Source organism: Lottia gigantea (assembly GCF_000327385.1).
Source record: "Lottia gigantea unplaced genomic scaffold LOTGIsca_19, whole genome shotgun sequence".
Taxonomy (NCBI): domain Eukaryota; kingdom Metazoa; phylum Mollusca; class Gastropoda; family Lottiidae; genus Lottia; species Lottia gigantea.
The window spans coordinates 969736-983563 of NW_008708358.1; the positions used below are offsets into that span (position 1 = coordinate 969736).

The 13828-nt window shown below is 32.7% G+C and overlaps 1 protein-coding gene across 1 annotated transcript in view; it reads right to left on the minus strand.

Moving 5' to 3' along the window:
* Window positions 1-6786: 6786 nt before the first annotated feature.
* The window catches only part of LOTGIDRAFT_187351 (hypothetical protein), a gene marked incomplete at its 3' end in the record, with an annotated part of 7274 nt that continues 232 nt past the window's right edge, over window positions 6787-13828 (minus strand). Inside the window, exons 2-9 of the mRNA XM_009052718.1 lie at window positions 13366-13503; window positions 12831-12975; window positions 12354-12506; window positions 11991-12079; window positions 10936-11305; window positions 7656-7744; window positions 7230-7345; window positions 6787-6939 (exon numbers count right to left, since the gene is read on the minus strand). Of these exons, the coding sequence (XP_009050966.1) occupies window positions 6787-6939; window positions 7230-7345; window positions 7656-7744; window positions 10936-11305; window positions 11991-12079; window positions 12354-12506; window positions 12831-12975; window positions 13366-13503 (1253 nt within the window). The remainder of the gene's footprint in view (window positions 6940-7229; window positions 7346-7655; window positions 7745-10935; window positions 11306-11990; window positions 12080-12353; window positions 12507-12830; window positions 12976-13365; window positions 13504-13828) is intronic.

A 13828-nucleotide genomic window follows, 5' to 3' on the forward strand; every position in this document is an offset into this window, starting at 1 on the left:
TTTCGAACCATACAGAAGGCCTATACTAAGGTGGTTTGGTCTAAACTGACTATACTGTGACTAGACTGTGAGTCGTCTGACTATACTGGAGTTGTCTGGCTATACCACCAGCGCCTGAGGTATGAGCTGTCTGACTATAATACTCTTGGGTTGTCTTGAGTTGTCTGACTATATATTGAATTGTCTGACTATACATTGAATTGTCTGACTATATATTGAATTGTCTGACTATACATTGAGTTGTCTGACTATATATTGAATTGTCTGACTATATATTGAATTGTCTGACTATACATTGAGTTGTCTGACTATACATTGAGTTGTCTCACATATACTGGAAATTGTCTAACTATACTGTCAGCAATGATGGCGACAGCCTCACGCGTAGACATGTGAGCTACCGAAAAGCTATTACTGCAACAAGCCGTCGTCGGTCTGCTTATTATCCTAGCCAGTCGACGCCGTGTTACTACCGCCGACGCTGGCCAGGTGTCGCTTCTTCATGTTAACCCTCCTGTGGTGGATATGACAACTACATGTATTCCAAAATCTCACCCAATGGATTCCTTCATAAAGTGTGCCAGTGTACAGGTTTGATTATGCAGGCAAACGAAGTCTCTTGATTTTCGATATGAACATGATCTTTCTTTATTCATGACAACATCAAGTATTGCCATGACTTGTATTTTCTTTGCTGGGTTAGTGAAGTTAAATTTTGCAGTCCACCCTGGAAGATCAACTAAAGACTCTTTTAAAATTGTATTTTCCACAACCTAAGTTAGTTAACTTTCTGCTTCTATAGCCAGCTGATACAACCCTTCAACCAGTCGAAAACTGGCAAATTGACTGGCTGACAGGTCTACTCTCGCGACTGACTTAATGGGGGAGAATTGTTAAGGCTAAGATTTCAAATTCGGCAGCTCTTGGGAAGCAAAATATTCGCGAGTCTCCATTGAAGCATTTGAAAGGCATTTTTCCCGTGACAAATATTTGAAAACAAAGTATGAAGTTAAGGCAGACAAGTTTTACTTTGCATACCATTTATATCATATGTATAGGAGTACTTATAGCCTAGCAAAGAGCATGTTCAAACTAGAATTCACAATACTTGCTCAAAACATTTTCTTTACTAATCTAAACTGGACATTGTCATTTTTAAAGCCGCGTGATTTATTTATTTCTTTAACACCCTTTATAAAACCAGAGGACACTTTGTTGATAAAATATATAACTTCAGCTGTTACCATAACGTTTCAAACAAATTCTCAAAGACTTTTCGATCAGCAAAGGACCAAGTGCAATGGGAAATTGATTTCGATCATAGTGATATTGCTTTGTGTGTAGAAGTTTTATTTCAAACGACAGACATAAAACACAGAACTCAAGTGTGGTAGTCGTAATCAAGTTAATGAAATCACTCTATAATCCGGAAAATCCTTAAAACTAAGTAATTATCCATACAACTACAAGTAATTATCCATAAAACTACAATAGTAGTTAATACAATGAAATAAAAATAGTTTCAATTTACTATTCAACGGTAGGAACTGACTCAGAGTTAAAGTTATATTTATAACAATTGTTTTATTTATTTGCAATGAACTAAAACTAAAACATATAAATGGTTGATGTAGTTATGACACCAGGTAGTCCAATGTTGTATATAGACTGTTACTGGGTTAAAGTAATATTTATAACAATTGTTTTATTTATTTGCAATGAACTAAAACTAAAACATATAAATGGTTGATGTAGTTATGACACCAGGTAGTCCAGTGTTGTATATAGACTCTTAATGGACTATCTTGCACTATTAATTTTTGTTCGACATATTACAGTCTGTAAGACTCGGAACTCACTATGAAATAAGTGACTGGTCGTGGCTGATTTAACAGAGTTACATCATTATCTCTGAAACTTGCATTGATTTGAAAATGACCCGAATCAAACAAACATATTCGTCTTTTACGTTTTATATTGAAGTATATTCATATATTCATTCATATCAGCACGCTGAATGCAACCTTTGTAAATATCTGGAAGGCCTTTGGATTGTAGTAGGCCTGAAGTGATGTCTCGATTGAGTCTCCAAAGCGTAAGTACAATATTTGCTTCCTTAAGACAACCGAAACCCACGACTGATAATTGGCACCACAACGATTTGGGTGAGCATAATACCACAATTTTCTTCAATACATCTTAATAGTCATTCTGATCTCAAGTTCACGTTTTACGTGCCTTCAAAATTTTGTTACTAGAAAATAATTACCTAAGGTAATTAGCTCTTCCCTCGCCTTTCTAATTAATAATTTCCTTCATCAGACGAGGTCTATTGTGAACTTTCCTTTTTTTCCTTGTGTTAATCTGAATGCTAATAAAACGATATAGAAATAGAATCACGCCCAGTCGGACAATTAGCTAGATATATTGCTAGAAATCTACTTACTATTGTAATTCATTTAATTGTATTTTTATGGCAAAAAGAACAGTCTGACACTGTATCAGTGGGCAGGTTGTTTTTTCATTAGTTTGTTGTTTAGGAATAATCGGATTCACACCAGCATGGCCAGTACGTCTTAAATATGCTACTAACGTCTCCCAACACTCAAAGTTCAAAGTCCTTCAAAGCAACCAAGCCTTTCGCTTTGGCCAGGTGAGACTATTTAAGTCATATGAATGATCCGAATCCTCGCACTATAGCTACATTTCGGAGTTGGATGGATGCGACTTTATATCAAGAGGTCAAAGCTTGACATTAGCAGATAGACGGAGGAGCATGTAGCAAAGTCGGTATTGATATAGCCATTCAAACATTCTTTTTGTAGGTCTCTCGTGATTAAAATGTAACTAATTAAAAAACTTAATTAATTTGTGCAATATGATATGATATACGTGGAAACTATACCGGTTTCTGTCTGGGGGGATTTATTTTCAGTAATAATTCAATATTTCATTAAATATGCATCGATTTTCTTGTATACTTAATGTCTAAAACGCCGTTGGTGGCTTTCTGGTACGTCTAGAAAAAATGTTATTTGTATTTGGTTTCTGCACCATCGAGAAATTTCAGGTGGCGTATTGTTGACATGGTCGAGAGGATATCCTATATAAAAAAGTGTTAGAACTTCAGACCTATAAGACATCCTACTGTTAAGATCGTTTTGAGAATACACGGCCAAGACAGTAAATTTAACTAAGTTACAACGTCAGGCAGCGTACATAAGCCAACACCTTCTCTTTGTACACAATACGTAGCACGTCCGGTATCAATCCAAAAGGACACTTTATCAGATGAAATATGTGATGGAACTCGAGTCTCCAGGTTAGAGAAATCCGCCATACATTAAAGGACAAACGGGAATAATGGTACAGAAACCTATCAAACTTTAAGAGGAAGCGGAAAGAAGCTACACTAACAAAAACAGTAGAAATTGCACTTTATTTTCCCATAGTATATAAAAATAGATATGTAGCAATTATCAATATAATGGATGAATTTGCATGAACACTTACAAAATGACGAATTTCACTCTTTACATTCTAGAAACATTCCATCTGCGACAATATAGATTTTCTTAACGTATACTTCCTCTCGGAATGACCAAAAAATTGTTGCGACAATGATTCCTTGTTCATCAGTGGACATACCTGTTGTCATAACTATACAACAAAATCACTCTATAATCCAATAAATCCATGAAACTAACTAATAATTCATTAAATTTTACAAGCGTTTTTCAATTATTTAGTTTAATGGATATGTCGTCTTATAAAGAGATTCTATTCTTTATTCATACCACCTGGTAAGTCCAACTGATGAATATATGCATTTATTGACCAAATTTAAGACGCTAAATTGTATGTCCATTCTAAGAGGTAGTATCCCTTTAACAGCGCAAGTATGAAGGGTTTTCAATGATTATGCTTCAGGACTATCGGAAAAACAGGGTGCTTAACTGTGAAACAATAAAATGTTGGAAACATATTTTACATTGAAACTATAAACAATAAACTTTAGTATCAATTAACAAACAACAAATATATAACAATATATACAATAACGCAATATAAACTACAGTGGATGCACATTTAAATTTTTTTTATCTGATGACGACACGTGTATAGTGTGTCCTATTTTATTAAAGAAGTGTGTTTATTTCATAATATTGAAATAGATGTATAATTCAATTCTAAAAATATATAGTCTTATAATTCATTGCTTTATCATTAAAAAGCTGAATTTGACATTAAAGTAACATATTTCGTACGTTGTCTTTTTGGATAAAAGCGAACAATTTCTTAGAAACGCAGCTGAATTTGGTTTTAAACTATTCAAATCAATTAAATAAAGATATTGAAAATTTAAGCATGTTGGACAAATGTATATCAGTTAGAGTTTAGGCACACAAGGCAAGCCAAGCAATATTATAGGTCATAATAACAATAATAACAGAGTGAATGTGCTTCACAAAACAATAACGTGATAATAACAGGTGTATTGTGACAAAAATATCTATGCACATCCAGAAAAACAAAACACAAATGCTTATCTTTATTTTTAAGTGTTTAAAATATAATTGCTTAAGAGGCTTGTTATCAGAAATATTGTCAAAAATACTTGGAAACGTACAGAAGGTAACTAGTTACAAAATTACACACGACGGAAATTTGGTTCAAATTATTGCTGGGTATCGTCAATCATGTCACGATACGATACATATCGCGATACAAGGGTCACTATACCATACATATCGCGATACAAGGGTCACTATACGATACATATTGCGATACAAGGGTCACTATACGATACATATCGCGATACAATGGTCACTATACGATACATATCGCGATACAAGGGTCACTATACGATACATATCGCGATACAAGGGATACATATCGCGATACAAGGGTCACGATAGGATACATATCGCGATACAAGGGTCATGATACGATACATATCGCGATATGGGGGAATGGGATAAAAATTAACATTTTATCTTCAAAGTTTCTATTTACTTTGATATAATTGTGATATTTAGTAATATAGTTGATAGAAGTAGTTAACGTCCATTGTCTTATTAAAAGTTTCTAACAATTTCAGTGAAAAATATTGTTATATCATAAACCAACTTATAAAAATCCACACTTTTGTATGGAATAAAAGGTATCACCAAGTATCGATATACGACGTCGCGTATCGTGGCATGTCGTATCGCTGATTCACCTATATATCGTATCAGCACTAGTTCAAATGGTAATTACATAGCCTATTATTCTACTTTGAAGCAACATAGATTTGAGCTTATTTATGTGCTGAAGCATCCTGGATGTGAATACATATATTTGTCAAACAAATTGAGAAATTGGCACATAATAAACAAGTTCCTTAATATATACACCACATATGATAGAGTATTCAGCAGTTATTTGGTCATTTGAATGAGTACATACTAGTTTTGTACTAACAGGAATTTTCACCAAAGCTCTATATTCAATTGGTAAATAGTTACTGAATTGGGTAGAAAAAGTAAAAAGTGCGCTGAATAACCAAACTATTACTCTATCTTTACTAAACTAAAAATGAGTATTAACAATCTTTTTATCGCAAAACAGAACAATTATAGGCGCAGAACCTTAAATACTCTCAATTTCATTGCACAAAAAAGCAATTTAATCATATAAATACGATGTATTTGTTTTCGTTCTGCGTGCTAAATCATTCTAGTCGGGATAATTACCAGTCTATAAATCTTAGTGACTAGCAAAGGTAACGAGTATACCATGAAATATTCAAGCAAAAATCATAACACTATCAATATAATTTGCACTTAAAATTGGAATGTACTTGGGACAATATTCTGATAATATGCAACATAATATACTAAGAATAGGAATGCAGCACTATGATTGGCCGTATACATCTTGAACAACCAATCAAATAACAGTATTTGACAGCTCTTGATAGTTCATTTTTGAATGATTTTGTCTAAATATTTCCTTCACCTTACTATACCAGTAGGTCGTAGTATTTGCATAACGAATTATCATTGGCTATAGAAATTTTAAACGACCAATCAGATATTTATATCATGCAATCTGAATCACCTCAGAATGAATAAAGCATCCCACACCAGATTCTGGAATCGGAATAATGAGTAATCATTGAGTATAGGAGCAATCAGACATTCTAATATGCAATCCAAAGCATCCAAACCCAGTACATTCTGGAATTTGAATAATAAGGAATGATTGGCTGAATAATTTATAATCAACCAATCCTAGCACCTTATGTATGTTCATATGTTCAGCGTTGATAAAGCACTATAAACCGGTATATATTTGTTGACCTGATTGCGTTAATGGACTAATCTCTTCGTTAGTTGTTCTATTTTTCCGACGATAATTATAATATTTCACACTACTAACAAGTACTATCACTAACAATACTGAAAAAAACAGGAACAATTAACTTGCATGTGAACAAGATACCATAAAAAAGATTCATGTAATGAAAAATTACTTGGTAAATTGGTTGAAAGCATTGTATTTGTAACGCATTTTCAGAACATGCGCAACCAACATTATTCACCAGTCTTATTCATGAACTTGTGCAGTAATAATTTTTGTTTTTCTTGTAATTTTTAATTTCCTTCACTACTGCTATTTCTTAACCCTTACTGCTTCATTTTACAAATATAAATATCAACATTTTGCCATTAAATCCAAACTTTGAATGGGTAGAATAATTTGGTACAAAAATTGAGTAGGAAACCAACCTGCACTACAGCCACCTATCATTGCCATTAACTCTGCTGTCGGTTGACAAGACTTGTCTTTCTTATTTATAACATACCAAGGTGCATCACAACTTGTAGGTACAAACGATCCCTTAGGACAGTAACTTCTCGCTGGACAGGGTTGTGGATTACCATCAGCTTGCTGAAATGTCAGATTTAATAATTCAAAGCTTTTTTAATATTACTCTATAGAGAAATACTGGTCATCATATTTATAATATTTAAATTGTATTATCAACTTTTTTATGACAATAATCTTTACTATTATTATCATCTTCACTTCTGAATAATTAAAAGAGCATTTAGAAAATTTATTTTATTTGTATCAAAGACATAGAATAGAGCTCTCATTTGCACCAGCTTCATATCCTCTGCGACATCTGCAGTTCCCTTAATTTCAGAAAAACTAAGTAAGTACATAAAAGTACTTACCGGACAGAAGTAATTTTCAGGACAAATGTTGCATAGTTTTGTTCCGTTTTCAGTAGTGAAATAACCCTGAGGACATTTTTCACAAAGAGTTGAACCTTCTGTACTTTTATTAAAGCCTTAAAGATGATAGAAATTTTACAAGACTTTGGTCAATCAAAGACAATTTTATTTACGAAAACTGCTTATCAAAAAACATTTCAGTCAAAAAAAAAAATCATTGAATTATTATGCAAATAGAAATAACATTGAATGATCATCGGCTGCTAATACATTGAATGATCATCGGCTGCTAATACATTGATTGATCATCGGCTGCTAATACATTGAATTGGATAAAATAATTGTTTTAATTGAAAATAAAAAAAAATACACTTTTCATACAAGAATTCTCCAGAAGAAAACAATATATGTGATATTAATGATTACCTGGTCTACAGAGGTCACAAGTTATAGCACCTTCTATTTCAGAATCCATACCAGCTGGACATAGGCTACATTTTATACACCCTGTAGTACTGAAATATAACATTTATAACATAAGCTATGATATAAGTCAGGCTTATACTCACTCTCAAAAAATATTTCAATAAATATGTAAAAATTTGACTTGTGTAAAACTGAGACGAATTTTGTTGTTTTAGTTTTTGAAAAGCTGCTTAAACAATCCAAGGGCTTCATGCTCCAAAATTTTCACAACAGGCCATTAATGTGAGGCAATCATGATTTGTAATGAAGCATGTCTTAAACCACTTACTTGCAATATGTTCCCTTTAAACATAGATTACAAATACTTTGTCCAATAACTCCCTGGTATTTCCCCATTTCACAAGGCTCACAGTGTGTAGCATTTACTATATTAGATGCTGTTCCTGAAAGGGAAAAGAAGCACATACACAATGTAGATAATAAATCTATGCAGTTGAATTAACTAATATAGAATCCAGTGGCTCAAGTTACAAATAATGGAAATTGCACTGTCAATAAATTTATCAAACCTTCAACTAAATGCTATTAACTAAGAAAGGAATGAAAGTTAACTACCTAATTCGTAAGACAATTTCCACAGTTTCTTGTCTAGATTAATCCCAAGAAGGCTATTATATTGATATTTTCAAGATTTATATCAATTTCAGTTCCATGCCCTTCATGCAACTTAATCAATTTTTAACATATATAGTGAAAATCTCTGATATTCCAAGGGAGATAACTGTATGTTATGTTATGTTACAAATTGTTTCATTAACCCAAACACTTACTGTTGATAATGTGTTCAAGATGATATTTTTAAGGATGAATGATAATATAAATAAATAAAATAGACAAATGACGATGCAAGCAGGTCCAATGAGAATACTTCAAAAAGAATCAGTATATTTGTATGAATGTTAGTGAATGGCCAATTCCCAACCAGTATTAGAGTTCAGATTACATTGTAAATTCATATATTCAATACTGTGGCACCCGCAGTGGCCGAGCATGCCCCGAAAGCAAGTTTTTCGGGCAAAAATCTAGGTTAGAACAATTTACAATTTACCAAAATCATTGAAAAAATGTCTCACCTGCATCACAAGGAGAACATAAATCAGTTCCAGTATGATTTTTATATCTGCCAATTCTACATCCTGTACAATTATGACTGCCAAATTTACTAGAATATACAAAAGAATACGTAAATGTCCATATAATTGGCCGTTTGTGGGATAATAAAAAGGTCCTTCTTGTCACTTTCTGGGTTTAAGACAATTTCGGCTTGGCCATGACCACTTGTACTGATCAAAAAGTGAGACAGTGAAGATGAATTTTGCATTGACTACAACAAACTGTTTTAATTATACATAGATACTTGTTTGTTACAATGTGATCACTGTTTTATAAATACATCAACATCTTCAAAGGTAATTGATTCAGTGTTCTAGACTTTAACAATGGTTATTGGCAGATAAAATTTGCTTGATCTACCCGGTTTGGGTTACTCTCTAGTTCAAAATAAATTTTTAGACCATCTTTTAAATGAAATTCCATAGCAAATAGAATGGAAATAAAGACAAACATACTTCGTATCAAACCCAGGGGGGCACTCTAAACAATCAGTCTTTCCTTTTGATGGTTGAAATGTTCCTGAAATAGGTTGAAATGTATTTCTTCAGTGTCTTTTTCGTGTAATAAAGGAGTTTGGATAATATTGATTATTTCCAGTAATTTAACTGTATCCATCAGTAATATTCCATGCATACTCCATTTTGAAATATGGAAATAGGCAGTATGCATATTTTTAAAATTCCATATACCAGTAACTTATTCTAATATTTCTTTTGAGGTTCATTGTTTTAATCAAGGAAAATTATCACTTTATTGTTACCTATTGGACATTTATAACAATTGTCTAACTTTGTATCATTTCCAAAATGACCTTCACCACATAAAAAACATTGAACACATCCAGTTTGACTGAAATGTATCAAATTAATATTTAATAATAATCTAGGTTAAAAACTTTCACACTATGTCTGTACAACATCCTTAGTCCTATATCCTATACCATGCCATTAAGCAGAATAAGAAACAAAATTATTTAAAAAATCTAAAATGTGAAAGCCATTCTCCATCCTCTTTAGAGGAGTCCACTACATTTACTCTCGATTTTGTCACATTTTTGACAAGATTTTGATTAACAGATGGATGTACAGATTTTTATTATTCCTCATTTAACACTGTGTAATGTTGGCATTGTCAACTTTGCCTTTGAACCCTGAGTGTAAATGAAATATAACGTCATATACCCTGAACTCCAAGTAATAAAAGTAAAAGCGTATGACATTAACGTTGTATGACGTCACTTAGCAATGGCCGGTATACCAGCTGCTCGGGTATATATTGCTTATATCATGTCCCAAGTTCTTGAAAATTTCAACCCATCAAAAATATAATATATGAAAAACTGAAGAAATAAATTACTTACTTGCAAAATGTACCAAAATCACAATCATCACATAAAGCTTGACCAGTCTTATTCTGAAATTCTCCAAACCCACATTTTGAGCATAAATGACCTCCAGTTGCATTTAGATATGTTCCTAATTGAATTAATTTATGACAAAATAAATAGAATTCATACAGGACTATATATATAATTAACAAATTACAACTGCTAAAAAAGATTTAATAATCACAGAGATGAACCAAGATACATACAAGAATTTACAGTACGAGGTGAGCAGTATATTCCAAATTATACAGTATGTGTATTAACAATTGATGAATATTCCCAGCTTATTATTAACCCAACACAGGTATTACATGGTTGGAAAATAAACATTAAAGTATAAAGTAAATTTTCTTCCTATCTAGTTGTCTCACTTGTCTGTTCTTTTGGAAATAATTTGGGTATACCAAATAGTGTGCACTGAGGGAAACTTTGACAAAGCTTGAGAGTTTAGCAGACACAATAATTAATTTTTCTTACCTTTATCACATGCTTGACAGTCTACACAGCCTTGTGAACTATAAATATATTACAGAATATAACAAATATTTAAAGAAATAATAAAATCGGCATTTTCGACTATCTCTGAAATGCGATGTGATAGGTACCTAAAATTCGACTTTTACAAAATATTAAAGACCATTACATCACTTTCATATCAAAAGTGTAACAAAACACTGACAGGGTGTATTACATCTTTCATTATACAAAAAATTGACTTACGGACAATAAGACCCATAGTCACACGGTTCACATTCTGTAGATCCGGTTTCATTTTGACTTGTTCCTGGGTCACATTGATTACATTCAACTTGACCTGTTAAATCTTGATAATGACCTTCAGGGCAAAGTTCACAGTCCAGTTGTCCAGTATCATTTTGAAAGTAGCCTCTATCACAAGGCACACACTGTATTTGTCCTGTTTGATTCTGAAACTCTCCAGAAGGACAAGGTTCACACTCAGATTGTCCTGTTTCATTAGTAAAATGTCCATCAGGGCAAGGAAGACATTCAATTTGTCCGGTTTCATTTTGAAATTTTCCAGGAAGACATGCCTCACATTGAAAACTTCTCATTATTGGTGTAGAATACCCTGAAAACAGTGAAATAAGACCAATCGCTCAATCTATCAATATCGTGATGTACGTGGGGGTGTATAGCTCTATACTGATAATAGATTCTGATTGTCTCGTGGTTAATAGAATAACAGAACTCTTCTTCATATACCAGGTGTAATAGGTTTAATATATATATATACAATATTTACAGTTGATATTCTAATTCTTAATACATCTTTCTTTTTTTTGAGACCACATATCTTTGGGTCTTATATAGCCCTATCCCGGTTGCTACCTAAACAATGCTACCCAAACCATTGGCTTAAAACTTAATAAGGGCAGGTTACTAATTGTAATTAATTATATTAAATACTAATCTCTCCTTATATCTGAATCAGCTTAATTAAGTAGATAATCCTCTCTTTTACACACTATGTTATGGGTAAATTTAACTAGCTATAATAATTATACAGAGATGAATAGACATACAACATAATATCACATGGTTTTAACATAAGGCAAGCAAATATTCATATATGAGATATTGCTTGGTGATAGAAATATCAGATTTGAACTATGCTTAGTAAAAGAAATAATAGCTAATTTTCATGAGGAAATCATCTCTATTCTGTGATTTGGATAGAAAGCAGAGAACATAAGCAAGAAGGTTATTTCCAGAACATCCAAATCAATTCCACATGTAGAATTCTAAATACTGACCTGGTTCACAAGGCTGACAGTTCTCCATTCCTGTCTCATTAGCATAAAAACCAGGTTCACACTGATCACAATCTATCTGACCTGATTCACTAAATAACACAAAACAAATATAGTATCATCTGTATATTTAACAGAAATTTTCTAAAAAAAATCAAGTGTATTAGAAACACTGATAATATCCATTTGCACCATTTCTACTGAGAAATCATGATGCAGTTCTTATGGGGCTCTTGAAAGTAGACTCTAACAACAATGCTTGTCTTTTGATGCAAAAATAACTGCAAAAAATAGATTTCTTTATCTTTCCAGTGTCAGGATAGTTCATACGTCATAATACCTTGAACATTATCAAAATGAACTTACTTCTGTGCAGTTCCCTTTTTACAAGGTGGACAAAAAACTTGTCCTGGAGCTTTCTGTGCAGTACCTGGATCACATGGATCACAATACTCCATTCCGGTCTCATTTGAAAAAAAACCTGCATCACACTGTGTACAATTTATTTGTCCAGATTTGCTGAAATATAATGAATTTTCCAGAGATACATGTATTCCATAGAAAAAAGACAACTCAATTAAAAAAAAAGAAGCTTTTATCAAATGTAAATCTCTGATAATTGTTGTCCTAATTGTAATCTATCAGGCTTTTTAGTACAGTCCTGTTGTTAAGACGCTATTTTCAACCAATCAAAGCATGTTATGTAGTTAATGTAGACAAATTGTCTGATAATGAAACTCAAAAAGGTTGCCATATTGCTTTATTTGTGTCCTGCATATCAAAATAGAATTGTTATCTAATTTTATCAGATTGCACCCCCCCCCCCCCCACACCTTTACTTACTTTTGAGCTGTCCCTGGGTCACATGGTGGACAGAAACTTTGTCCATTAAACCTCTGAGAAGAACCAGGATAGCAAGCAGTACAATAACTAGAGTTCAAACATTGTCCTTGAGAAGTCAGCGGACAACAACCACAAAATTCTCCAGCTGTCAAAAATAACGTTATTCATAGTTAAATAATGTGATCAGTACATCAATAGGGAAATATGAAGAAGAAATATTTTCATTCCTATACATAATAAAACTACAGAGGTTAGATACCGGAACAAAATTTCACTATAGTATACTCTTGAGTTTCATTGTATATGACGTTTCCTGAAGTTTACATTGTCATCATCAGTAGCCTAGTAGTATACCATCAAAGTTGTTTAATGTGTTCTCTACCATTAATCATCACTTCAGAATTACAGAAATGATTGAGCTAATCCACATACTTTTTGATCCACAACCAAAATATGTAGGATCAACTTTTTACTTTACAAAAGCTTTATAAGTAGCAGATTGCAATTTATATCAGAAAATGTCAAGGCTACTTACATTCATTAGCAAATGTTCCTTGATTGCATGGAATACAGGTCTCAAATTGAGTTGAACAATTCAAACCATCATGGAGTTTTTGATCAAAATGATTGATGTTTTCAGTTTTAATTAAAGTACTACATAACACAAAACCCCCTGGAATATAAAAAATTTTAACTTTCAATTTTCATGTTATAAAGAAACTAGATCTACATATTATATAAAAAAAATAGCCAGGTAAGTCTAGTACACACCTAAATTAGTCGGCCATTCCATATTAGGCTTCCGCACGAACAAGAAGGAACAAACGGGATGGAGCTCTGTTATTGGCATTGATTGGACTAAATTATGTCATACACTACAGTAAGGTCATTGGGGTTTCTAGTTGTCTACACTAAAAAGACTAATTCTCGTACAGAATTTTGACAGCCAGATTCAAGTTGTCTCGGTAGTTAGTTTAGCGATAAGAGAACACAACTAG